This window comes from Molothrus aeneus, chromosome 1 (assembly GCF_037042795.1).
Source record: "Molothrus aeneus isolate 106 chromosome 1, BPBGC_Maene_1.0, whole genome shotgun sequence".
NCBI lineage: Eukaryota > Metazoa > Chordata > Aves > Passeriformes > Icteridae > Molothrus > Molothrus aeneus.
In genome coordinates this window covers 16,843,872-16,871,069 of record NC_089646.1, presented here as the reverse complement: position 1 = coordinate 16,871,069, position 27,198 = coordinate 16,843,872, and the positions used below count along the sequence as shown (strand labels likewise).

The 27,198-nt window shown below is 38.6% G+C and overlaps 1 protein-coding gene across 2 annotated transcripts in view; it reads left to right on the top strand.

Moving 5' to 3' along the window:
• Positions 1–7,741: 7,741 nt before the first annotated feature.
• The window catches only part of ACBD5 (acyl-CoA binding domain containing 5), a 30,251-nt gene continuing 10,794 nt past the window's right edge, over positions 7,742–27,198 (top strand). The window contains exons 1-8 of one of the 2 annotated variants that reach the window (XM_066551988.1): positions 7,742–7,996; positions 9,153–9,273; positions 10,722–10,794; positions 14,439–14,550; positions 14,679–14,711; positions 25,121–25,258; positions 25,991–26,191; positions 26,917–27,023. In XM_066551988.1, coding sequence (XP_066408085.1) covers positions 7,921–7,996; positions 9,153–9,273; positions 10,722–10,794; positions 14,439–14,550; positions 14,679–14,711; positions 25,121–25,258; positions 25,991–26,191; positions 26,917–27,023 — 861 coding nt within the window. In that variant the 5' untranslated portion in view covers positions 7,742–7,920. The remainder of the gene's footprint in view (positions 7,997–9,152; positions 9,274–10,721; positions 10,795–14,438; positions 14,551–14,678; positions 14,712–25,120; positions 25,259–25,990; positions 26,192–26,916; positions 27,024–27,198) is intronic. The other variant, XM_066551996.1, reaches the window with a different exon arrangement.

Below are 27,198 nucleotides of genomic sequence, written 5' to 3'. Positions count from 1 at the left end.
TGATTTGTGAATGTCCTTTGTTCCTTTCTCTGGCAGTGCACAATTTTGGATTTATTTATGCAGAATAAAGGGGGAGCTGTGGTGGGAGTGGGGTCAGAAGGTTTGTGCAGCCATGTGAGCTACAAGTCACCTAATCCATGGGAGACCCTGTGGGCAGTTCTGCATCCTCTGGGGTCCTGACTACAGGAAAGACATGGACCCATTAGAGCAGGTCTGGAGGAGGCCACAAGGATGATCAGAGAGAGAGAATAACTCTCTGGCGAGGAAAGGCTGGGAGAGGTGGGGTGGTTCAGCCTGGAGAAGAGAAGGCTCCAGGGACACCTCGTTGTAACCTTTCAGTACTAAAAAGGGACAAACATTTTATCAGGGCCTGTTGCAATAGGACAAGGGGTAGTTTTTAAACAAAAAGGCAGTAGATTTGGACTAGATACAAGGAAAACACTTTTTACAATGAGAATGGTGAAACATGGGAACAGGTTGCCCTGAGAGCTGGTAGCTGCTCCAACCCTGAAAACATTGAAGATCAGGATGGATGGGGCTCTGAGCAATCTGATCTAGTTGCCAATGTGCCAGCTCATTGCAGTGGGTTTGGACAAGATGACATTTAAAGGTCTCTAAAACCTAAACTATTCTATGATTCTATGATTTTACCAATAGCTCATAATGTATTTATAAATTTTATATAGCACATCACTACTTTATACTCTATCATGTATGTACAAATATACATATATATAGTTGGTCATTGCACTGTTCCCTCTATCATAAACCATATTCTCCAAATATTTAACTATTTTAAATCTTTTTGAAAAAGAAAGTAAATAATGTCTGCAGTACATTTATCCTGACAGACTGTGGAATAGAGAACATGACTAATCAAAAGCTTTAATCACAGTGTTTAAAACCCATATTTTTATTTACATTAAAATGAAAAACAAAGGAGATCTAGTTATCTGCATCTTCTAAAATTAGATCTTCTTAAATAAGCACATACAGTTTAATCACATCCAAGAATTTTAAATGAGCTAGCATAGAGTGTTATGTACTGTTAATATTCATTTTCAGACTGTTTTCAAACACTGGAGAAGTTCCAGAGCACTGAAAGAAAGCAGAGGTTGTGCCAATATTGAAAAGAGATATATAGGTATTATAGTCCTATCAACTTAATATTGATCCCAAGTATATGGCAGGATGACTAACAGGAGATTCCACTAAGAAAAAAATAAGTAAGAACAATTTAATTAATGCAAATCAATAGGAATGTATGGAGAAGTATACATATTTTCAGGATAACTCAATATCTTTTGGTGTGAGAATACAAATTGAATGGATAAATGCATTGTAGAAATGTATTTATATTCTGTAAAATATCTAACTTAATAAAACTTTGAGAAACTACAATTTAAAAATTAAAAATAAATAATTATTTGAATTGAAAATCATTATGGTGTATATTAAATAAAAAAATGCTGAAAGACTACAAAAGTGGTCATAAAGGGTATATTGATCTTGACTCCCTATTGGACTTAGCTTATTTTGATTAGCCTCCAAGAAAACAATAAAATCATTGCTGATAAAATTCCAACAGAGACAAATAATTGAAAGAACAGACTGGCATGATAGAACAATCTGATAAGCTAGTTTCACAAACAGCAAAAGTGATTGCAACCCATCTTGTTCCTACCACTCCATACAACAGCTTTAAGAGTACACACTTATAACAGGGGTCCTTGACTACAAGTAGGGTAACGAGATCCTGTGCTTTGAGGCCTTCACCCACCTCTATATCCAAGAGGGCCAACGAATTCTGGATTTAAGAGTGAGAACACTGAGTTTGGAGGAGGCAATATTTCAGTCTTCTATTGCCTCTGACATTAATACAAGTGCCCAGTAGTAGTATTAATAATTCACAAAAGATGTTAAAGTATTGGAAAGACATAGCAGTGAAAGAATGAATTCACTGGAGTGAAAACATTGTTGAATTAAATTCTAAATAAAAGAAATCCAGGAGCTGCTTGATTTCTATTTATACAGGTTCATAGGATTGTTGGAGAACCCTTCAGGAGGATAATAGGGAGCTTAGTATTCTAGAAGACATAGCAGCATAAGGATTAAAAACTGATATTTTTAATATTTTGCATGGCATTTTAATATTATGCAGGGCATATTTTACTGTTCTGTTTCTTTTGCATGGCAAAATGCAGTATTAATATTTGATTTCAGGATGTGTTAAAGTAATCTCTATGACACTGAAGACTTGGCCTCTTAACAGGTACGTCTTTGGTTGGAGACTTATAATGCCTGCCAAAACTGCCCTCTGCCCTCTGTTAGATAACTCAGTGTGACAGATTCCAAAGTAATTGTTGTCACAGTGATGTGGCCACCCAGCTCCCTTCTTTACATCATTGCTGCATTTGTGCCTTTATCTGCAGCAGACCTTTAAACACCTCTCTTCAGGTGCATTCAAAGATTTCTGTGGACTCAAAGATAGTTTTTATTTTGTGTAGCTAAATTGTCTCTATTTCTTGGGTTATTTTTAAAAACCAACAGTAATTCACTTGGAAATCTATCCAGCAAGTTCTATGATTTTTTCTGTTTTTTTGGAAACAAAAACTGACAGCTATCTTTCATCATTAAATTATCATTTACAGAAGATTTGATGTTAAGTTTCTCATGCTGAACATATTTTATAGTGATTAGAATACTTTAGTGCAAAGAAAAGTAAAAAACCACTTAAAACACTTGATTTCCTCACTTTTCCCCATCTGAGTGAACTGGACAGGCCTTACCATCCCAAAACTGTGAAGCAAAGACAATACCTTTATTTCAGTTGAGCAGAAATGATCTAACAGTATAAACTGAAATGTCTCCTGAATGTCAAACTTCATTCTCAATAAAGCTTCCCAGATAAATTTTGTTAGAAATGTCTTGCTGCAAACATGATCTGAATATGAGAGTGAAAAATCCATGGTTCATAACTGGGACTAGCTGGCACTGATTTCTATGGAAGTCTGATCTCTACTGTGACTGGTACAGGAAAATGATGGGTGCTTATGGGGCTTGCAATGAAGCGAGGGTCCTGTGCTGAGACACTCAATTAAACTCAGTCTTAAATCCTTCTGAGAGCTTGTTGGAGTACTCACTCCAGTAATTCACCTATCTGCTGAATTAGGTTGTTGAAAGCCATTGACCAAAACCACAGTGGTATATTTTCTGCTGGATAAATATCCACAATGATAAACACAGGCCTGAAATACTTTAGATGTTTGCCAGTTATATTCCAGGCTCTGCATACTGATAAATGTGTTCCATAAACAATGTCATTAAAATCATCAAATTTTCACAAAGTCATTTTTCAGACTTGCTAGAAAGAATAATAAAATTATTTTGCTAGAATTTTAAAAGAACATGCATAAAGTAAGGGTGTTTTATTTTTTTCCCCTTTCCAGATACTGAATAGAAAATATCACAAGAGCTGTCTGGCTATAAATATGCCATTGCATAAGCACATTAATATGATACAGTCACAGTATTTTGTTTGCTATTCCCAAGAGGCAAATTACACAGGGATAGGCTGCTAAAACTTTAGCAGCAGTAGCTGAGAAGACAAGAAGCACAAATGTCAAAACAGGACAAATATACCAGACACAGTTCTATTTTTCAGAGTCAAATTCTTACTCATTTACATTATGAAAATGTGCAACACCATAAATATTCCCAAATCAATCAAGTAATTCCAAATTTATATCGCTGTAAATGACAGCACAATTTGACCTCCAGAAATTCTGTATTTTACTGACAGGAAAGGATTAAGTATTTATTATAAGCTGTCTTCTGATGTTTATAATAAGACACAGTTTGTCATTGCTGCAAGATGAAACTACATACTTTTCAAAGCTCAGTTTATGGCTCTGTAAGGGAACAGGATTTTTAGAATGTTCTTTCTAGAATATGCAAAATCTGAACAATTCTCTTATAACTATCTGCTCTCTCTACAAGAGTAATACCTTGAGGCAGTAAGGAAAACTGAACTTTATTAAAAATTTCATCAAAGAGATGAATAGTAGCCTTGGAGAAAAAAAAAGAGGGGCTTAAGACACAATATGGCACTGCATTATGCTTTAGAACCTACAACAATATAAACCTGTAAAGGGTTTTGACTTCATAAGTGCTGTACACTTCAATGCAAAGTCAAATGCTGCTGAATAACTTTGGAAGTATGATCATATTTTGTTCTTCAAAGAGCATTTTATGAAAGGGATCTAAGCTTATACTCTTGCTACTCCATCTACTTTTTTGAAATATGTGTGAAGTGGGGGAACATGGAGGAAAACAAAAACACAGGTTGAAATACTGATCACTGAAAGACCTGAGATACCTGAATTGAATAGCTTAAAAAAGACTTGAAATGGGATCTGTTACCTAATCCTTAGGCTGAGAAGCTGGTGTTAATAATAGTTAAAAATAATTCCATTACTTAATCCCCAACTGTGAAATGAATGGGTATTTCTAGTGAAGTTGTTAAGGGGTGTAACTGAACCTCACAAGGAACTTCTCAAAAACATTCTTGTTTGTGTCAATCTAGTCCTTTGCCCAAAGGGCTTTTGCTGAGGAACAGGGATTGGCCTACATAAGTGAACAAATTTCAGCTGTTTTTGCCATATTCATGATAAGCAAATCATTCTTCTTCTCCAGATCTGTTGATTTTGACACGACATGCTTCATGATTTCATTAAAAATCCTCTAAGTAAATGTTATTTGAAATATTAGCCTTTCTACTGTAAACATGTAGGAGATTGCTCCTCACAAAAAACTATTTCCTTCTTAGACGACATCTTTCCATTCTTCAACAGCTTGTAGATTTGACTGAGAAATTGTAATGCTAATTTTGTTCTTCATAATTATGACTATTAGGTTTTAAATAATTCATTTTTCCTCCCTGCTGGATTACATACTTCAAAAAGTAAGCCTTGCTAAAATTACATGCTCTTGGATCTGGGAGCTTACAGAACTTGCTCATAATGCATATGAGACTATGGTCCACTTTCTTGAGAACCATTTTTAAAGTATTCTGTAAAATAGACTGCTGTGATTCAGACCCTTGAGGGAGCAATAGGCATAATTGGTTCCAGTTTCAGCTTTTCACTTGCATAATTTAACTGACTCCTTTGTTCCTCAAGTAAAATGAAGGTGCTCTTCAAGCTGGGGTGGGGAATAGCTCAGCACTGGAAGCAACTGCTAGAAAACTAATGCAGTAGAGTACGAATGAAAATGATACAAAGGGACAGTGGCAGTTCACAAATGGCACAAAATGAGGATTGTAAGGTAGGTCCACACATCAGACTTTGATATACTATCCTGTGGCATAGCAGCACTGAACTCAATAGCCCTCCCTAATGTACCTGTGAAGGATATGTCCCAGGTTACATTAAAGATCATGCTTGTCTGCCTTTATTCAGAGATCCCCTAAATGTATTCCTTCAGCAGCTACAACAGCATGCTTCCATACAAGATTTTATGTGTCTCAACACTGCCAGGAATGGCTCATATTAGTGATTCACAGGCTCTCCATAAGTAATTTGTGAAAGACCAAGTGAAGAGGAGCATGAGGACTGCAAATCACTCAGACATGTCAAGTGTCACATACTGCACTTGCTGCCAAATCACGCTGGTAGCAGAGCTAGCCTTGGTCTGTCCTCTCTTGCATCTCAACTGATGGGCATCATTGGTTTCTCCTTGTGTCACAGTTCCCAAAGTTTGGCTTCTCATACACTGAATCATAAAAAAATAAGAGGAAGTCATACTTTTGATTACTTTGGAAACTGCTGTTGTGGAACAATAGAAACACAGCCCAGTTTAACACAAATATAATAATTAGATTTTTCAAGCATGGAATATAATTGTGTTCCCTAAAGAATGGAGCCTAAGTCCTCCTTGAGATAAAGCTGCAGATCCATTCCTGGCTGTCTGTGAGAGATGAGAGGGTCTCCTTAATTACCTGTACATTTAATTATTGTTAACTCTTCATAGTTAACTTCATAGCAGCACTGAGGATGCAAAATACATAAGACATCCATTAACAATGCCAATTAGTATTAAATATGATCATTAAAATTAACTAGTCATTTGTGATATGTTCTCACAAAATGTTCGTCAGTGCTCAAAATTTGCCTCTCATTTACTATTTCATGCTTGTGTCAGAGCATGATGATACTGATTATTTTGGGTTACTTCAATTACCTCATTCTGGATCTGCAGATCTTACACCCTCACACATCTTCAGTTCAAAGAGGGCAGCTTCTGTTTCTGCACACAGCCATTAAATAGGTTGTCATTTGCATCTCTTCTAAAGCCTACTTCCAGTGAAAGTCTGGGAACATTCATTAGAAAAATGCAGACTGTGTTTCTCTTAAATCAATTAAAAGGCAAACATCATTATAGATTGTCTTGGATAAACAGAATTTACACATCAGCTGGCTTCACAAAAGGCTCCTAATTTTTGTATTACTTTTGAAATTAACTCCTTGCATGCTCAAAGAATACAGAGACCCATTTATCTTCAAAAAGCACTTCCCTTTGATCTGAGCTTCTGTCATTTCTACCGTCATGGATAACAAAGATGATAGATCTTAGTATGAAGCTCACAAGTACTTTAGAAATCTAGCACTCAAAATGAAAAATGCAGAGAAATTATTCTGTAACATTCAGGAGTGGAGCAGTGCTCATAACATGGGTTCATCATTTGCCCAGTGTGGGGAATCCTATCTGAACACCTCTGGAAGTGTCAGCTTCTCTCCAGCAAAGCTCTCCCCAGGCCAGCTGGCTGCTGACCTTGTAGAATGCACTAGCTCAGCAGAGCTGGGGCTGATCTGCTCTAATTCTCTCTCTCTGGAGCTTTTCTCTCCCACCAGAGGGCATACACTGTGAGCACACAACTGCCTTCAGAGGAATTTAAAATATATATTGTGAACTAGATAAATGAACTGACTGAAATGCTGAGTTTTTGGACTCAATTCCATTCAATGGGGCTGTTAGTTCATCCTGTTGCTCACTGGGTAAATTATTCCATTTGCTACAAAAGCAGTTGGTTTAGCATACTTTTGTGTGACTTTGCAGAGAGCTGGATGTGCAGCGCTTTTGAATAAGGCCATTCATTTATTAGCTACCGAGCTAACTGGTAGTACTGCGCTGGTATTCACCCACATCTCTGGATACCACGGAAATAGTTGCTCCCTGGGTTCTAGGCATGCCTAAAATTTTAATGGAAATAGGAGTCATTAAAACTATTTCAATAAATGTGTCTACAGTGGTAATTTAGGTGAATTTTGTGTGACTAGGTGTGGATATGAGGACGGCTGTGAGGAGGGGAGGCAGCAGCACAGCAGGCTGCCAGGTGATAAGTCTCCTGAAGACAACTGAGGTCCGTAAAGCCGGTGGAATATGGCAATGGCACGTTTTGAAATCTTCCCGTTTTGCAGCAATACAAGCAGAGGGGAGAGAGGGGAGGAAGAGGAAGGAGAGACAAAGAAACTACGTTTCCCGGCGTGCCCCCGCGGCCTCGGGGCGGTGCGGGAGGAGGGAAGGGCAGGGAGCCGCTGTGGGAGACGTAACATGGGCGCCTGAGGCCGGGGCGGAGGTCGGGCTGGGCTGGGCTGAGCGCGGGGCCGGGCGCAGGTGGGGGGCGAGGCCGGTCCGAGGTGCTGGGCGGGCTGTCCCGGCCCCGCCGGAGGGGAGGGCGCGGGGGCGGGGGCCGAGGCCGCGGCCGGGAACGGGGTTGTTGGAGCTGGGGCTGGGTACGGCCCGGCTCCTCCCGGCACCGCTCCCGTGCAGGCGGCTGCGGTGGGGGCGCTGAGCCGAGCCGAGCCTGCCCCGCCGGACGCGGCCCGGCAGCCGAGCAGGAGGCGGTGAGGGGCCGGGGCCATGGCCGAGACCGGCTCTCTGCACGCCACCAGGTTCGAGGCAGCCGTGAAGGTGATCCAGAGCCTGCCCAAAAATGGTGAGTGCGGCGGGAGGGTCCGGTGGCAGCGGCGCCATCGGTATCGGGCGGGCTCCGGGAGCGGGCAGGGCCCGGCGGGACCGGGGCTCGGCCGCGGCCGCGGGGGGGTCGGGGCAGCGGGGCCGTCCCCGGCAGCGGCTGGAGAACCGCTGGAGAGCTCGGCATTAGTGCTGCTCCCCGCCTGTCGGGGGAGCCCTGGCTCGGGGGCTTTCTGAGCCCTGCCAGGAGCTCCTCAGTCGGACGCCTGGACCAGGGGATCTGTCAGCTCCCCGGGTTTCAGCCTCCCTGAAATCATGAAGTTGCTTTAACAAAGCTGTTACCGTGAGTTCCCCTCTGCTGAAAGAGTTAACAAAATGGAAAAGAAAAAACCTCAGAACTTATCTTTTTGATAAGAGTTGTGATAATTTTAAAAACCCTTGTTTATTGCATACATCATTAATTCTGATGTAAAGTAAAATCTGAGGTTTTTGAGGTAAACGTCACTGTAAACTTCTAATGATTAGAATCCAGCCTCAAGCTACTTGATTTAGTGGATTGGTTATGAATCTTCCCTGCTAGCTGTTAGAGTTTTATATTTACATTTTTTACCTCTACAAAAATGTGTTCCACAAAGGAAGAAGAGAAAACCAAATCGGGAGGTATGGTGAAACTTTTACTGAAAGTGTTGTCAAGTACCTAAGGTAAACAAAAACACTGCAGAAGGCCGTGGTTTGGGTTAATTGTATTTGTTTGGCTTGATTTTTTTTTTTTTTTTTTTGAGTTCTGGAGACTCGAAGTAAGTTACCATTTGTTAACAGTAAAGTGACTTGCACGATACTTTGTTTACTTAGAGCTAAGCCTGTCCCTTTAAATGGAGTGAAAGGACATCGGCTTGATGTTACTTATTACCTTTTTTATTCTAATTGTGGAGTTTGACCTTAGCAGTAGGAAAGGTTATAATCCTTTAAACTCCATCTGAAACTTGCTGTTTGTACAGTAAATATTTTCACTGGTGCTGGGTCTTGGTGTATGAGGTGAAGATGTTCTCTGTTGGCTTATATTGTACTGCTGTAACAGGCTGCAGGCTGTTTTCTCACAGAACTATTAGGCCTGTAAAATACTCAGTAATATTCTTGATGACAATTTAATTAATTGTATTTTAAAATGTTTTCACTAGGTTCATTCCAGCCAACGAATGAAATGATGCTCAAGTTCTATAGCTTTTATAAGCAAGCAACCCAAGGACCTTGTAACATTCCTCGACCTGGATTTTGGGATCCAATTGGTAGATACAAATGGTAACTTTTCATGAGTTGTTGTTTTGGGGATTTTTTTTAATGTTTGGAGTGGAGATGTTTAGAAGAGTAGCTCTTGGAGAAGGAAACTCTCTAAATGCTTTCTTTTTTAAATAAAAAGAACATTTACAACCTTTGATGCTTTAATTAGTTTTCTCTTGTGTTCTGGCTTTCTAACTCAGATAATTGATCACTTCTCAGAGTTGCAGGTGGAAACGTTCCTTTGGATTATGCAGGTGGGCAGGTTTTTCTTGGGCAACCACCATCATGGTACCTCTGCAGTGTTTATCCCATGTTGTACAATGAAGTCTTAGGCGCTCTGAAGAAAAAGGGATGTGGAGGAGTGTCTGGAGCTCTTCCTTCTTGAGTTTTCTTGTGTGATGTGAGCCTGAAGTAAATAAGTGCTCACTGGCAACCACTAATACAGCTTTGAGCTCTTGGTGAGGAGGTTGGGTTTATGTCTTTCTGGTTTGTCTGCTCAGGGGCAGGTCTTCCCACTATGTGTTTGCCTTGGCCTGGGAAGAATTCTCATTCACCAAATTGCCAAGTTCTCTTTGAAAAGCCAAAATGAATGTTTTGCTTATAATATTTTAATCATGATTTGTCCTGAAGAACAAATATTATTTCTGTCTTTGTGGTCATGGTGGTCTTGGGAATCTGTGAAATGATTCCTAGGACTTTTTTTGTTTTTTCCTCCTTCCTTCTCAGCCTCCCCTAGCCAGAGTGCAGGGATTAGACTAGGGCTGGGAGCTTTCATCCACCTGGCTGGCTGTAGCTGGAATGTGAGCCACCAACCTTGGTGGTTTTCTATGAGTGGGACAAATACTCTGAAATGTCAAATAATGTGCAAGACCGAGGAACTGTTTTATTGCAGTCTATGTTCTGACAGATGCCTTGTGCAATACTAATAAATTTGGTTAGAGTTTTGTCTTGCAGAGTTGGAGAAGGGAAGATTTTATTTAGGTCATAAGTAGCTGCTGTGGTAATTATTTGCCTACTAGGCTGATGTGTCTTTCCCCAGTTGCTAAACTCAAAAAGGACAGATTTTCCTTGTAGCTTATTCTACCTCAGTGACAATCTTTGTAAGTGCTGGCTGAGGTATCTGGGCCTGTTTGTTTTATACATCACAGGATCTTAAACTCAACTTAGTCAGAAGGGTAATATGTGTGTCTTTTATCTGGGCTTATTTACAACTTACTGGGTACATAATCATAGATAGTCAGCGAGGAACTCTTCAGTCCCCAGTCTGTTCAGTTTGTTGCTTCTTCTTCCACTGTGTGATTATCCTAGCAAATTATATATTTGTACTTGAAAAATAATGTGAATCATTCTTGCATTTTACTCATATCAGAGTAACTTTGGACATTACATAACTGACCTACTTAAGGCCAAGCTGAAAAAATCCAGTACTCCCTGAAGATACTGAAGGTGTATGTGACTTTCTTTCCTAGGGATGCTTGGAGTGCCTTGGGAAACATGTCCAAAGAAGAAGCCATGATAGCCTATGTTGATGAAATGAAAAAGGTATGTTTACTAAGGAAGAGATTTTCTAGAAAAAATGTTCCAGAAATAGAGGAATGTGAGGGGAGTCTTGCTGACTACTGCTGCCAAAGCTCCAAATGAGTTATCCCCTGTGTGAACTGTTACATTTCAGTGCTATGCTGTTTGGCCTGTGGGGAAAAGAAAATGATAAAGTTCCTTCAAAACACAGAATTTATGTTGTTTTCAGAGAAACATGAGAGCTCTAGCTGATACAAAGCTTAAATGACAGAGCTAAAGAAAGTGAAATACTGAAATAATGGTAAAGGGGGCATTAAGGAAAAAAAGTGTACTGTACAGTGCCTCAGTTCTTAGAGCTGAGACAGCTAAGTGATTCTTATTCTGGAAAAGAGACTAAAACAACTTTCCAGAAGGATTTTAGGAGAAAAGGTCTCACTCTTATGACTGGAGACATGAATATAATCCAATATGTAAACTTAATAACTTTCTATTTTTCAGGAAGAACTCAGCAACCTGAATTTTCTGTACTTGTTACAAAAATATTCCATGAATATTATAGTTGCAGTGAAACTATTAGCATTGAGTAATGTGCTCTGTTTTCAAATAGATGTAACTTGTAAGCAGTCACAGTTAACCATATTAAGCGGGAATTGCAGCATTAACTAAAGTAAACAAAGTTAAAAGTTTAATGTCATTTCTTAACTAACCCTTCTCAATGCACTCTTTTCTCTGAAACTTTTAGAGATTACTTTTCCAGTTTAAAGATTATTGGCTGTCAATCTGAACAAAAGTATAATTGTAATCTATTATTATAATGAGGTTTGAGTCAAAGGGAAAAAGTTCTACTCCAAATATGCTTGCTTTTTTCTGAGGCCACTATCTTGACATCAAACTCTGTATCTATTTAATGGGTAATACAATAAAAATTTTTACTAGGCAAGAAGCTGGAGTCTGATTTACTGCTCTTTTTCCTGTCTGTAGTTCCTGCTGCTATTACTGTATCTGCTCTAAACTGGAAAATAAGCAACTCCAGAAAACCCAGAAGGCCAAATAGTGTTTGTTTGATTAAAAATCCCACTAAATTTTAACAATTCCTTTGAATGTGTGCCACAAGGTTTAGTCCTTCATTTCACACCTTGAATTCAATATGTATGATATTACAGTAGATTACCTTATGGGTTTTTTTCAGTGCAATTACTGGTTTGGTCAGGACACTAAAACCAAGTGAAACTGCAATGTTTGTTCTAAAAAAACTCTAGTAAGCCTCCTGTGAGGAAGTTTGCTTCCTTGACCCTAATGAACCATAAATATTCTGCTTCTGTGTGGATTATGTGTAGGGAATAGACAGCAGATGACTTCATGCCTTGCTCAGCTTTGAAACTGGGGAATCTGTTTACCCTGCTTTGGTGCTGTTTCAGCTCTGACATTTGGAATACTACCTTCAGCTTTTCCATCCCAGTTGATTCTACTTGCAATGTCAATGGAAGTGCATTTCAGATGGATCCACTGGGTTGTTCTATCAGCACATACTGCACTAATCCTCATGGACTTACTGTGGGCAGTCTGCTGTTGTCTGAGGGGGCAAAAACCCACTTGTATGCTGATATCCCAGGACTGTGTTTAAGGGTGTATAAGCCTGCCATATTCCCCCAGCCCTGGGGCATTCCCTGGCATTTGCACAGTGTGTTTGGGCTATGCATGCATTAGATGACCCTGTCACAAAAATTCCAAATTTGTTTTGGGGTTTTTTCCCTCCTTAATGTTGTAACCTTGAAAATCACAATTGGGGAATGTGTCTGGGTGAGCTTTTGATATGCTGATGAGAGATGAACACAAATGTATTATTTTTAGTTAATATAAACAAAATGCATCCAAGCTCAGACTCAAGGTTAGTTTGTTTCAGATAGCATTTCTGAAATTTATTTTGCAATACTGTTTAAACTCATTTGTTTACATTTCAAATATATTGTTTCTTATGTATTACAAATAAGTGATATCTTAGCATGAAGTGTTAACACTATGTGGTGTTTCTAATTTAAAACATGAGTATATATGAATTGTGTGACATCCAAGGAAAACAGTAAATCAGGATACATAATAACTTATTTTTCACTTTGAATTTTTGAGATTGCTTATTAAGCCTAGTGGCCGTAATAAGCAAGCAGTTACTTTTGCTGGTGAAAGTATTTTCTCTTTTTGTGCTCACCTAAAAGCTAGCAGTTAGAAAAAATTCTAAGTGCTATATTATTGGATATATTGAGGTCTGTTTAGAATACATGAAGGGCAGTAATGTGCAAACATCACAGAAATGCATGTATGAAACACTTTACAAAGGTGACTCTAGAAATAAATACAGAACAGATACAACCCTTATTCTAGAAAAGGCTGCTTGTTTCTCTCAACATTATTGAAATTAAAAAATCAGCAATCACAAAACTGTTCAATCTCTGTTTCATATCCGGCTCTGTGTATCTGAGTATTTCTCCCTAACAAAGACAGAATGAATTATGTACACTGAGCAGACCAGAGAAGTGGCAGTGAAACTGCAGGTCGATAGAATTGCTGTCTCTTGGTATCCTTGACTGGTTTGCAAGTGTTGACCTGCTGGGTGTTAGCCAGCCTGGAGCTCCTGCTCTGTGCAATAATGCTGCAGCTTTTGCTCCTACTGCTTGCTGGTGTGCTTGGTGCCTTTGAGCAGCATGTTCTGTGGCAGCATGTACCTTCATCTGTTGCTTTCTTGGTGCCCCTCAGGAGGAGAGGTGCACTGTAGCTATTAGTTTGCTTCTGCCTGTGTTTTTACCTATAGCTATTGCCACTTTAAAATAAGGTAACTAAAATGTAGAGGATGAAAAAGTAACAAAGCTATTGGCAAAAAGCTTCTTTGAAAGGACTTAAACTAGAATGGGACAATAATACAATTTGCTTTAAAAATAGTATCCAACTATTGAACCTCTTCTGTTTAATTTATTTTAGATTTAGGATTTTTCATTCCTATCATATGATCAAAGATATTGTGTTTGTAACTTAAAATGAGGAAATACTCCAAATGACTTCAAGAGCAGAACTTGGTTCTAGTTTTTTCTTTTCCTAAGTGGGTCTTTGTGCTGTTTCAGTTTTGCTTTATTGTGTTCATTTTTTTGTTTGGGCTTAGAAGGACCTAGTTGAGCACTTTTGATCTGCTCCTTACATTCCATTGAGGGCAGCAGGGTTTGACAGTACAGAGGATCCTCTAAGACAAAAAAAATTTCAGTTTTATTTTTTCTGTGGAAAGACTTGTCTATAAAATAATAATATTGGCTAACAGCAGCCTGTTGAACTTTGAGATGGTTTAGTTCAAAATTGAAGAAATAATGGATTCCAAGGTCTACTAGTAAATAATGTGTCAAGGCTGTGTTTTTAGTGTTGGCAAGTGCATTAGCTCTCTTGTCTTATCTTCACCTGAAAAAAAAAATATAATTATAAGATTCTAATTCAATTATTTAGTTTTATGTTCTTTCCCTGTAATTAAAAAAAAAGTAAACAAAAATCAGAATAACTAGTTTAATGACTTAGTGAAATGTTACTGAGTTTTGCAATAACCAGCAGTTTTAAAACCAGTTGAAATGAATGAATGAATGAATGATTGAAATGCTGTTTCATAAGATGCTTCATGTCTTGGACTTGTGCAGATTCTTGAGAGTATGCCAATGACGGACAAAGTTGAAGAGTTACTCCAAGTAATAGGCCCGTTCTATGAAATAGTAGAAGATAAAAAGAACAGAGGATCTGACCTAGCATCAGGTTCGGACAAATAACTTTCTTTGTACTACTGATAATCATAACTCAGTGGTTTTGGGGGCTTGTTTTCTGTAAATGATTTAAAAGCTAAATGTTGCATCTCTTTGTTCATTCTCTTTACAATATGGCAGTTCGAATGGAGAAAGTCTCTAAGTATTTGGAAGGTAGGAATAATAAATTATGTATAAATCCATCATTTCCATTGTTTTGGTGCTGTAGGAACTTCCTGCTAACACTTGTGACTTCTGGGCTTGCCACCTCATTAGGCTGGGTTTTGTTTTATTTTACTTTTGAGGTGATTAGGTCCAGTAAGCTGCACGTTTAGTCCTTGTTTGACAGGCTTTTTGAGCTGCTGGAGGAAACCTGAAGAAGAATTAAAACAAAACAACTCTCTCAACCAAATCTAGTTTGTGCCTTTCCATTAAGAAAATGAACAACTAATGTGTATTGATACATTCTGATGTAGATGTGGATTGTCAAAATGAATACAGTTCTGGTAATCCAGCTTTGTCATCTAATCTAAAATTTTTTAAAAATTGACAATCAAACCTCATGCTTTATAAATCATGGCTTCTCAAGTTTTCTGAGGCTCAAGTTCATGAAGGGAATATTTAAACATTTTAAATTACTGACAGGTGGCAAACCTAGTGGTATCACAGCTGCATAAAAATCAGGGTGTTGATTTTTATTTAGCAATACCATTGTGAGAATGTTTTGATCATACCAATTATTATGTTACAGATAATGTGTTCACAATGCTGTTGTGTAAGTCTTACAGTTGTTTAAATCTGGCTTAAAATGACATTTAAAAACTGAAATGCAACAGGGCAAAACTTGAAACTGTTTTTAAAAACTAAATCCATTGCACATATAAATTGGTTACTGTCTTTAAGAAGCATGAGTCAACTGGTTAAATTGCCTTTTGTATGTGGGTTTTTTTTCCCCTACCTTAAAGGAATGTGGTTTTATTATCAAGCCTCAGAGAAACAGAAATAATTTTCCATTGTTTTGGGGGAAAAGTAGTGGTAGAAGTTTTTACATGGCTATTTTGAAAGTGGGTGTGACTTTTTTCTCAACTAAAGTTGTGTATACTTCATGTGTGGGATGCAATAGATTTGCCTGACAGCTGGATTGATGGGTGGGTAAGAGTATCAGTAGATTCAGGTCAGTGATCTGTGTAATAAGGATTTACTTGGACTTGGTGTCTGTGGCACAGTGCCAGAAGCCACTTCTTTAAAAAATGACACAGAGAATCATGGAAGTTGAACTGTACCTGTTTCCATAACAAATCTATCGTACTTGTTTTTTAAAGAGGCAGGTTAAGTATAAGGCAGTGTAAGTTAAACAGAACAGCAGATTTCAGCTTTACCTTGTTCTGTCATTGTTGCAATAATTCTGGTGATATGGCATCGTTCATACTGCTTACAGGTGCATCATCTGATTATGCCACAATAAATTAGGACAGATTTTCATAAAGTCCCTTGTATGTTACAACTTTACCCTTGCATTTAAGGTTTTGAAGCCCCTTCTTTGGTGCTCTTACCACTTCCCTGATTAAAAGTGAAGCTGGAAATAATTATTGTTGTTTACAGTACGGATACCAAAATATTCCACAGAAGTACAGAAGCATGATTACCCTCAGTCTTTCAGATAGACAATAAAGAATAGAACCAAAGGGCCCAAGTCTGTCAGAGATTATGTAAACACTGGTGACAATACTGTTAAAAATTGACACATGGTTATGTTTTGATTGTGTGAGTTTATCCAGTCTTGTTTCTTTCCTCACCCCCAAACCCCTACAGTCTGTAATTTCTGCTGTGGAAGGTATGCTTTTCAAGGGCAGGCAGTTGGTATCTTCTGAAATCTGGGACTCTTCTCTTGACAATATTCTGTGGAATATTGTACCCCCATCTTCTGGTCCATTCTGTTTTGAGTTTGCTTTCCATTCTTCCATCAAACTTTAATCTGTATGCAGATCATTATCTAATTGTTTAGGAATTGTATGCCACTGCCTCAAAATCAACAGTTTCTTGAATTAGTGAAAGACAATTGTCTGTAAGCTCAGTGTACATCAGTTATGGCTTGTGTATTGTCTCTTGCAGATTGGCCTCAACAGAAAAGTATAGCCTTTTATAATTGCATTTCTAGTCTTTGTGGGTCTTTGAAAATGTTAAATACAAACCATTGAAATACTGCCTTTCTGAATCAATAGAGCCTGTGGGTCCTTAATAAAGAACACAGAAGTCTGACATGCCAGCATTGAAATCAATGACTTGTAACATCTACTAGAAAATGAGGATGAACTTACTGGATCCATGGCTTCCAAATACCCAGACTTGAATGTGTTGGTAAAGAAAGAAAAAATAAAGAATTCACTCCAATAGGCTGAGCAAATCTAAGAATTATTTTGAAAGCATAAAAACTGGGTAGTGTTTGGAAAGGTCACCCTGCAGCTGTGTGAGAAGCTTGACTTCTCTGGAAAGCTGTGTCAGTAGTGTCTTTCTGACAGATATGAAGTGCTTCTTTACAGACAAAGTCATTGACAAATTATTTTTGGGTACATGATATACTGGACTTCAAAGAAGAAAGTGGGCTCTTAGCTGACATAGCACTGCAGAAGGGAAGAGGTAACTCTTGCAGCATTATAGAAAAGACTCTTGTTTGTAGCTGCTGGAAGAATAGAGTGACACATAAGGTGGAGAGGTGCTTTAGAAGAGTAGCATTTTAACTTTTTTGCACTTGCTAGTAAATTCACAAGAAATCTGATGTCTAAGTCAATGTTAAAAAGGCAAAGAAGCTTCAAATCACCATTGCTCAGTAAATGTGAATTTTTTAGAATGGGCATTCAAGTTTTCTTGTTTTATAATAGCTGAAGAAGCCAAAGGTGGGCTAGGATTGGCACCTAGTGATCTGATATGGGGTGGAAAATATTGAGAGTTTCAGAACCAATTCATCCTTCAGAATGTTTCCCTGAGAATGTTTGTGGATATTTTCTTTTTTAAGAATGAGAGTAAATCCAAAAAGGGGGCAAGGAAATCCCTATCTGGCAGGCTCCCACACTAAGTTAAGGTATCTGAACAACTAAGCAAAGGATCTGGAAATTGTTTACAAGTTGTTCAGTAGAATTTGTCTGTATAATATTTCTGCTTTGTGAAAAGGCATTTAATCTGTTCTAAAATCCTACCAAATAAAGATGACCCTTTGCCTGCATGCTGAGTAGTAGTGGTGCTAGTAAACCTTTGTGAAAACCAAATGTTGCCTCCAGTAACAAGAAGTTAGGTGCTGCAGAGGCTGTAGGAAGTTTCAGCATTATTATACTCTTTTACCTTGGCTTCCTAAGGACCGTTTCTCCCCCAAAAGCTTTTCTCTCAGCTGTGTTGCAGTTGCAGCAGATGAAGGTCTGCTGAAGCAAGGTGCTGTGCAGAGCTCCATATGCTGGTTGGGGGCAGTGCTGATGGCAGCACAGGCTGTGAAGGAGGAGCCTGTGCAGGGCACTGCTTGTGTGAATGGCAGAAGCTGGCCCAGCTCACAGACAGACACAGCTGTTTAACAATTTGCTTGGTGTCTTCTTGCATTCAATAGGGGAGCTAGGTTTAAAAGACAATACTCACTGAGGTCTGTGTGCTTTTAGAACAAGCAAACACATGTAAACATTTGTATTTCAAAGGCAGTAGTTAGTACAGAATCAGCTTGAAAAAAGTGAGTCTGTTCCTAATTACTATTTTCCAGGTAGAAATACTTTTCTTACTCTTAAAATGCAATATATTTTCCAACTGTGTTTCTTTAGATTGTGTATGAGTAGTTTATCTGTTCAAATAGTTTTGTATTCTCAAAGACCTTCTCAGGTTGTTTTCAGTGTCTTTGCTTTCTAGTGGGGCATTTGGTGGCTCTTTTTGCTTGTGTGTGAGCCTTTGCTCTGAAACACCCTCTGTTTTTTTCATAAGCTCACTTTTTCATGGCTCTTTGACTCCAAAGATACTTGCTTAACAGATTTCCTTCCCTTTCCTTCCACCTTTCTTCACTAGGATTTTTACAGAACTCAATGTCAGTGAATCTTCTTAGTCATTCATAAGAAGGGGGAAAAGAGCTGAAATCTGTGTTGCTCTGAACTGCAGGGCTTTATTAGGTTCTGTAGTGTCTGCACCACAATGAGGAGTTGCATTGAGGCAGGAGGAGCTGCTGGGTGTATGGGTGAGTGAGGTTTTTAAAATCCCATCCTTTAAACTCTTTTCACCTTCTAGTTTCCAATTATAAATTAACAGGTATAATCAAGGTTACAAATGATATTCAGAAAGGCTACTGTGAAACTTACCATACAAATACTTTTGGTTAAAATCTCAGTAGTTTAGCCTTCAGAAGTGTCTAGAACATTGTCTCGAGCATTTGCTGCAGGATGGGATTATTATAGAAGATTAAGGGCTGGGCCAGCAAGTGCCAGTCAGTGGAGAGTCTCAGTGAGATGTGGAATCAGTGACTCAACAAGCCATGGCTTGTCCTGTGGCAATCTATACCTGCTTCATGCTTTGCACACCAAATCTCAGCCTCCTTTGTGAACTCAATGTCAAGCTGATGGCTTTATGTCAGTGCTGTCTAACGGTGCTGGAAATGAGGGCAGAGCATCAGTGTAGCTCTAAGCCTGAGTATTTCAACAGCTCCTCTCTCATACAGAGTGATCAGAAAATATATTGCCACAGGGTGAGCAGCAAAGTGTCCAAATGGTAAAATGTAAGATTAAAAATTGTTTCTTCAAGTGGAGGGAGCTATGAGATGTTTTCTTCCATGGAAAGAAAAGCCTATCTGTATTGTGATTCATGCTGGGTTGAGTCAACAGTAACAGTTTTGGTGCATAGTTGGTTGTTGAGCTTGGATTTTTTCCTTCCAGCCAGACAAGATTTCCCTACAAAAGGGAAAGTAAATGTCAAAAGATCTTCGTTTCATAATTTAGGAGATGTACCCACTTGTCAGATAATTCTGGTGTCTTATATTTTAGCTGTCTTATTGTAAAGATCTTGAGACAAAAGAACGGGAATCTGTATTTCTCAGAGCTCTGTTCTACAAAGACAAGCTACAAAGAAGCAGTGGGTAGGGGTGTGGGAGGCAGGGGAAGGTCAGATATAGGTAGTCACATCTTGATTACTGTCAGAAAATACCCAGTGGGCACAGTCTGGTGTTTCATATAAACTTTGTGTAGCAAAACTAATTAATTACAGCCTTTAAGATGCATGGAAAAGCCATTTGTTTTACCTCGGAGGCTGTGTTTGATATAGGCTTTGTAAAAGGCAGTTCAGATGGTAGGCTTGGTGCAGATGGCAGGAGACTATGACCTTAATGTTATTTCATTTTTGTTTTTTTCTGGTACAGGGCAAAACAATTTTTGATTGCTACAATTCAAGGCTACAGTGTGTGACTCAGCTATGTGGCCTTGTGTTGTTTTCAAGCATAATTCAGTTTTCTTTATAGGGTTCTGAGTTCACTGTGCTCACATTTTGTATTTTCTGGGACAAAACTCAAGAGTGAATAATGCTCCTTCCTAGTTGCCATGCAAAGGGAAAATTCCAAATGATGACTTTATCTCTTCTGCACAGAAAAGAGCTTTGCAAGTTTTGCTCCTCCCGGGGGGAAGTAGTACCAGGCTTGGGGACATCCTGGATCCTGGAATGATGTTATTGTGCTTTCAAGTTCCAACATCTAAGAAGCAGCTGTTCTTCATGCTCGTTCTCACACGTTGGCTGAGGTGCTGACAGAGCTGGCAAAGCCTGGATCGTTGGTCCTGCTGCACACGCGCCGTGTAACCAAGCTGGGTGTGCCTGCTGGCTCTGGACACCCAGGGCCTTTGTGGAGCTTCCTGCCAGTGCTGAGAATGCCTGTGCAGCAGCTGCTCTTCTGCTGGGCTTCTCTCTGCCAGCAAATCCCAGGCACGTTGTCTCTACTGCAGAAGGCTGAGGAGCATCAGGGAGGAGGGAAATGTATCCGAGTCAACCCCAAAATTTGGTATCCTTATTTATATGGCACGTATTCTGAAAATCCGTGGGAAAAGGTATTGGCAATATGGGTGGAGATGAGAAACTCCTTAGATACTGAAAAGTGTAAAAGTCTGGGATGACTAGTCAGCAATCCTAAATACTGTACTTGCAAGTCAGTATGAATGTTGAGAAGTTGATGTTTTCTGTGTTTGTTCTTATCCACAGACTATTGTTTTAATGTTTATTAATGGTAAATAAAGATGTGAGTATTGTTGATTAAATTTTTTTTATTAAATACAGAGTCATCTTTTGGAGTGTAACAGCTTGAAAGGCACATAAGCAGAGAGAAATGCTGACAAAACAAGGCTGTAGTCTTTTGGAGTATATTAAAAGAAAAATAAAAATGAGGAGAGGCTTTTTCTGTTATAGTAAAGTTTAGGAAGACTAAATCACCACCAAAAAAAAGGAAAACTATATAGAGGAAGATGTGGATGTCCCAGTATGTGTGCTTAGGGTGTACATTGTCAGAGAACTTGCACCTAATGCACTTAAATTTAAAAGAAACAAAACCATGGTAGTTAAAATAATGATTTTTAGATTTTTCAGTCTGTATTTCTGACAAATTCTTCTAAAATCTCTTCTTATTTGTGTTGGCTGCTTGTTTGAGTAGTGCAGAACAGATGTTGCAGAGTAGGCTGGGCCCTTGGAAATTTTCTTTGTAAAGAAGAAAATATCTTTTTAATATAGTGATATAGATATCTTTTAATATAGTGTCCTATATTAAAAGAATGCAAGGAGATGAGGGAATAGAAACTCTTGGTCTAGTTGAAGAGCTTATTGCTCCCAGATGTTTGCATGTACCACTTGTATCTCCTGCAGACCCCGCTCCTTGCAGTACTTGATACATCAGTTTCAAAATGAGGTGGGGATTTGTGTAACCAAGTGTATTGGAAACGGCAGAACGTGGTTGCACAAACTTGGAATTGAAGTAGGGAGCCTACTTGGATCAGTAACAAGCATGAAACATCAAGGGGTGATGGCTAGAAAATAATTACAGTTACCTGGTGATGAAAACAACTTTGTACAGCATGTAGACTCCTTGAGAATTAACATAAACACAGGTGTGCAAGGAGATCCCTACACAGAGTGATACAAGTGTAGGTCATGGAAATAATCTTCTAGTGGTTAAGATTTTGCTGTGATTGAGCAGATGTTATGGTATTTCATGAAAACGTAATTTTTATTAAGCAGTGAGGGTGTACACAGATAGCTAAATGTTTTATCATGTCATTCATGTGCTGTTGCAGGCTGGCTCCTGATCACTGGTATTTTCAAAGCATGTGAGAGGCTCAGGAACTTGTGTAAGGATGATACTGTGGTGTACTGGGCTATGGGCTAACCGTCAGTACAGCTCCAGCAGTGCATGTTAATTTTGTGTAAGAATTACATGCCTGTTCATAAAACAAAAGTACAAGGCATTTGAGAAAAACCTGCTAGGCAAGGTTCTCTTTGTCAAATGACCTTCAAGCTGGGGCAGATGTAGAGAGGCATTTAAATTCTGAACTCCCATCTGGGTAACAAAAACAGCCTCAAAATATGTGAAGAGTTAAAAATCACATACTTACTTTTGAGAAACTTAGCCCCATTATACAGATCATTGAGGAGAATGCCTTTAAAGAAATATATTTAGTAATGGCTTCTAGGAAATCCCTTAATAGAGCTGATACTAGAAAATAAACATCTGGTGAAAGCTTGTAGAGAAGCTGCATGTTTGTTCTTCACATCCTTTCCATCTTGCCTTTTTTTTTTTGTCAAATCTTTCTTTCTATTTCAAGTTGTTGCTGTTATACTGCTCCTACTATTTAGCATTAAAAACCCCAAACCCACACCCCAGGCTTTTACAGAATAGAATTCCTTCTATGGCTGAAAAACAGTACAGCTTTGATTTAAAAAATTGTCACAAATCTCACAGTTTGATGTTGTATGTAGTGAGATGAAAATAATAAACCAAGAGGAATTCTACAGTATCTAAAGTAGGGCAACAGAAAAAGCTTCTAACATTTTGCATCCAGTTGAAGTGAGCAGATGAAATAAAGGGTTGAAGGGTGGCTGGGTGGGATTAGCACAAACCAAGTAAGGTTTAAAAGCTTGCTTAACTTGTGAATATACATTCCTCAGGGAACCAGCCATTAACCTACTGGCAGGAGATGTAGAAGTCACTGCTAGTTGGCTCTGCTTAGTCTTTAAACCTGTCACCCCCAGGATTACACTGATGATTGACCATTGTGTCTGCTTCCTTAGCAGATAGAGCAATGAGAATGGCAGCCAACTGTGGGTTTACTGTGTATAAAAGCAATTGGGGATGGACCTGATGAGGATGGCAGTGTAAGGGTTCTGAGGAAAAGCACACAGTTAGGCCTGGCATTTCAGTGGCCAAACTCTGCACAGGGTTGTGTTCTTAGAGTCTGCATCAAAGCAATGCCTCTGTATGGTCTTTGGGAGCACTGTTGCTAAGAATGACTTAGTGGAAGAAATAGGATCCTGACGGATTTCAGTTACTCAGGTGTCCTGTGATGTGCTACCATAAATCTGTAACTGTTGATACATTCTCTCAGTTCCTCCTCTTATTTTAAATGTATGTAATAGATCACTTAGAAGTTTCCCCAAATGAATAATCTCCTTACTTCAAGTAAATGAAGAAAGAACATGCTTGAATGTTCAAAAGCATTCCTTTCAAAAAGAAAATAAGTAAATCTTAGGAAAAGCCTTATGGTGCAGCTGGGGCTTTTTGCAGTATCTTTGGTAGGGTGAGGAGCTTTACAGTTCTAATTCCCCTTTGCAGCTCAATGTTCCTCCTGGTCTTGTCTTTCCTGTTTACTCCCACGGCTGGGTAGGACACATGGATGCTTGTGTCCCCACCCCCATGTTGTTAAAGGGAAGGGTGACGTGTGCCTTACAGTGCCAAGGGGGCTGTGTCCGTGCCTAATGCTCATGCTGTGAGGACATAACTGCTGCCTTATCCTCCTTATGCTGCTGCTTCTCAGAAAATCTTGAGAACTGGGATTTGCAATTCATGAAACACACTCGTGAGAAAAAAAATGGGAATATGTTGGGATTTCTCTTTTGTGTAGCAGATTTCTGTGCAAATAAGTAGTGACCACCTGTGAGGAGAAAATGAGCAGGTGCTTATATTCTTGTAGTGTACAAGATAGACAATTGCTTTTCCAATTCTCATTTTACAATAAAGTAGAGGTTTTTTAATCTTCAGATAAAGAGATGGATTAAATCAATCCAAAGCAGTGATGCAGGGTGCCAACAGAAACATTACCTTGCAATAAAACTACGGTGAACTTAATATTTAACGTATTCATTGTTACTATACAATAAGTTATTTTACCTTTTTTTCTCTTTTTAAAGTGCTTTGGATAAGTTTGGAAACTAGAGAAATGTGGGAAGGCTCTTCATTGGAAGGTTAAAGTAGAAAAAAGCCTTAGCTTTAAATTACCATGCAGCGGAGAAAGTAGTGAAGCTGGTTTGGCAACTCCAGTGTAATTTGATATTATTTTGCAGTTTAATGTTAATCCTAAATGTGAGAATAACTCTTTCAAGGTTCTGACAAGGGAATGTAGAAATTATGCAAATGGAATGCTGTGGTGACAATTAAAACAGTCAGATTTCAGCCTTGGAGCCAACATGTAATCTGTGCAAGTGTCTCGCAGAAAGTGTCCCCTCTTTGTACCTTTGTACTCTGTCCTAACATAGGAGGCTTAAATGATCATCAGGATGTATTTGACCATAACCTTTTTTACAGGAGATGGTAGAATTGTCCTTTATATACTTCATCTTTTTAATGAATCTTTACTTTTCATTTTTTTGTACAGTTACAGTAAATTGTAATCCTTGGAGTGATCAAAGATGTGGAAAACAGGGATTTGGTAGTTACTTTGTCTATTTCAATATTTTTTCTTTAAATATTTGTGAAAAAAATGCTCAGTGTATATATTAATTTCATCAACTTTTTCTGTGAAATCAGGGAATTTATTTCCATGTGTCATTTGTTAGGTAAAGATCTGTATGAACATAAGTTATCTTACCATCTGCCTAAATTACAGCAGAAGATGTGTGAAATATTGTATTTACCTTATTCAGAATTCTGTTGTTCACATAATTGAATATAATGTTTCAAGATTTGCTCTGAACTATGGCAGGTTTGAAGCATTTCAGCCCAAAAGGGAAATTCTGCTAAAAGAGTGATTTTTGGGTTTAAAAAAACATTGGCTACATCAGTCCCAGCTGCAGCTGTAACCTAAATACAGTAACAGGCTTGGTCTGAGACTGCTTCTGAAAGGGGCTGCTGTCACTTCCCTGGAGGCTGCCCAGAGTCATTGAGAAGATCTGCACCAGCAGTCAGGCACTCAGTGATGGGCCACAAAAGAAAAACATGAAACCAATTAATAAAGAGCTTACAGAAATAGGTTGCCATTATTTGGTAGATCTTCTAATATGGACATACTTTTGTAGAACTGTGACTGATAGTTTTGGGGGTGGTAGTGGTGGTCTGTGTTGATTTCCTTTAAAATACATCTTTTTTTGTTTGCTTTTTTTCTTAGACCTTAGTAATGTTATGAATTCCACTCCAACTATAAAAGCTGTAAATGGAAAAGCTGAAAGCAGCGATAGTGGAGCAGAATCAGAAGAAGAAGGGCTTCGTGAAGAGGAAGAAAAAGAAGTGCAGATAAATGGAAAAGGTAAGTTTTCTGGACCACTGTGTGTCCCAGAGTTGTTCTTAGCCACCTAAGTGGCAGAAAATACCAAAGTATCATGAATGCTTTTTCAAGGGAATTAGATGGAAATATATGAATACATATGTGAAAGGTATCTGTGTTTCAACCTAGGCTGTAAGAATTAAAACTAGTACAAATTTGCAAGCTATGCCATATGATTTTTGACTTGCCTAGCAAGTTCTGTTAAAAGGTTATCTAAATATCTGTACCCTGCATTGTTTTGGGTTTTGTTGCCAGTGCTTTTTTGTAAGAGCTATGAATGGTGACATGGCCTGTAAGAGTAGAATTGAAAATTACTATTTTTTCTTCAGAGACAATAAAACTGAACTTTAGTGAGATTAATTTAGAGGGTCCATAAAGAACTGGATGCTGAAATAACAGCATCTAGTAAAAACCAAATGCAATGATATATTTAGAATTCTATACAGATGTCCTCCAAGGACATTTTGATTATTATTTAGTTTAAAAGAAATACCTACTTCAGATTTACTTATGTTTTAAGTATCTGCTCTTTATGCTTTTTACAAGAACAGAACAATCCACACAAATGGGAATATAGGGGCATTTACATGTTTTGTTCTGCAGATATGTTACACATACAGTCCATTAGTAAGGTAGCTGCTTGAAGAGATATGGTTGGAGCTATTAGGTATAGAGCTTTCTCTTTGCAAAGTTTTCTTCTCTTTTCTTTTACAGATTATAAGAATGTGAAACCCGAATCAGCAGCTGCTAAGGATTTGGAAGGCATTGTTAGTAATGGCCGTTACAAGGACAGCTTTATCCCAGATATGCAGAATGGCATCCAGACCAAATCTGCCTTGAATGGCTTGAGCCCAGAGGAAGAAACAAATAAAATGGAGCCAAGCCTAGAAATAGCTCAGAACGCTGCTCACCAAGGTATTGTCCTTCCAAGACCGTGTTTTCATTTGCACATGTTTTTTCATAAAAAATACTCTTTTTATGGAAGCTTAATCCTGGGATTCAGAGACTAGCAATGGTGTATTTCAGTTGCAAAAATCTGAAGACAGAATACTAAAACAAATTAATTAATTCCAGTTAAAAATAAGGCTTTCTTTTAGTGTCTCTTACAGAAAGAGAGGGGAATTCAGAGACAGGGAGGCCTAAACCCACAGAAATAGAAGTGTTTTCTTGTAATACCATTATGCTACCTATGCAAGCACTATTTGTCTTTGAAAGTGAATTTGTAGTAAAACAAAAGTCACCTATATCTGGTTTATCATTCTGAAAAGCTGAACATTTTATAAATGCCAGTTTGTGGAAACTGGGATCTGAATATATATTTTTAATACTAACGTAACTTTAGACAAAACTGCTTTATACTGAGCTTAGGAAGGAGAGGGTAATGAAAAAGGCAGAATTAAAATTTATAATAGAGAAATGTCAATATGAAGTTTAGTTTTCCCACTAGCAGAAGTTTTCTATAATTCCTAAATTAATGTAACATCTTTATTCAGAATCCATGTTTAGGATGACAGTTGTAGATAGAAGGGTCATGAATTGATGCTCACCTACACATTGTAACTCATTGCTCTAGTCTTTGCCAGGGTGGCTCAACTGGCTCACATTTACAAACCATGTGTGCTGTCCCTCTTTCCCTGCAGGTGCAAGTGAAGAGAATACTGAAGAGATCTCAGCAGCTCAGCACTTAACCAGTGATTCAGACAGTGAAGTTTATTGTGACTCTATGGAGCAGCTTGGACTAGAAGAGGTAGGGGTTTCGTATTCCTGGGTGTATTTTGAAGCTGCTATGCTGCTTATTTTTTAATAGGTTCCTCTCAATCAAGTGAACATGGACATGCAGAGGTGAATGACGTGGCTCATGCATGCTGTCCTTCTGTTTGAACTGTTTGTTCCTTTCATTGCTAGCATTTTACATCTTGGTT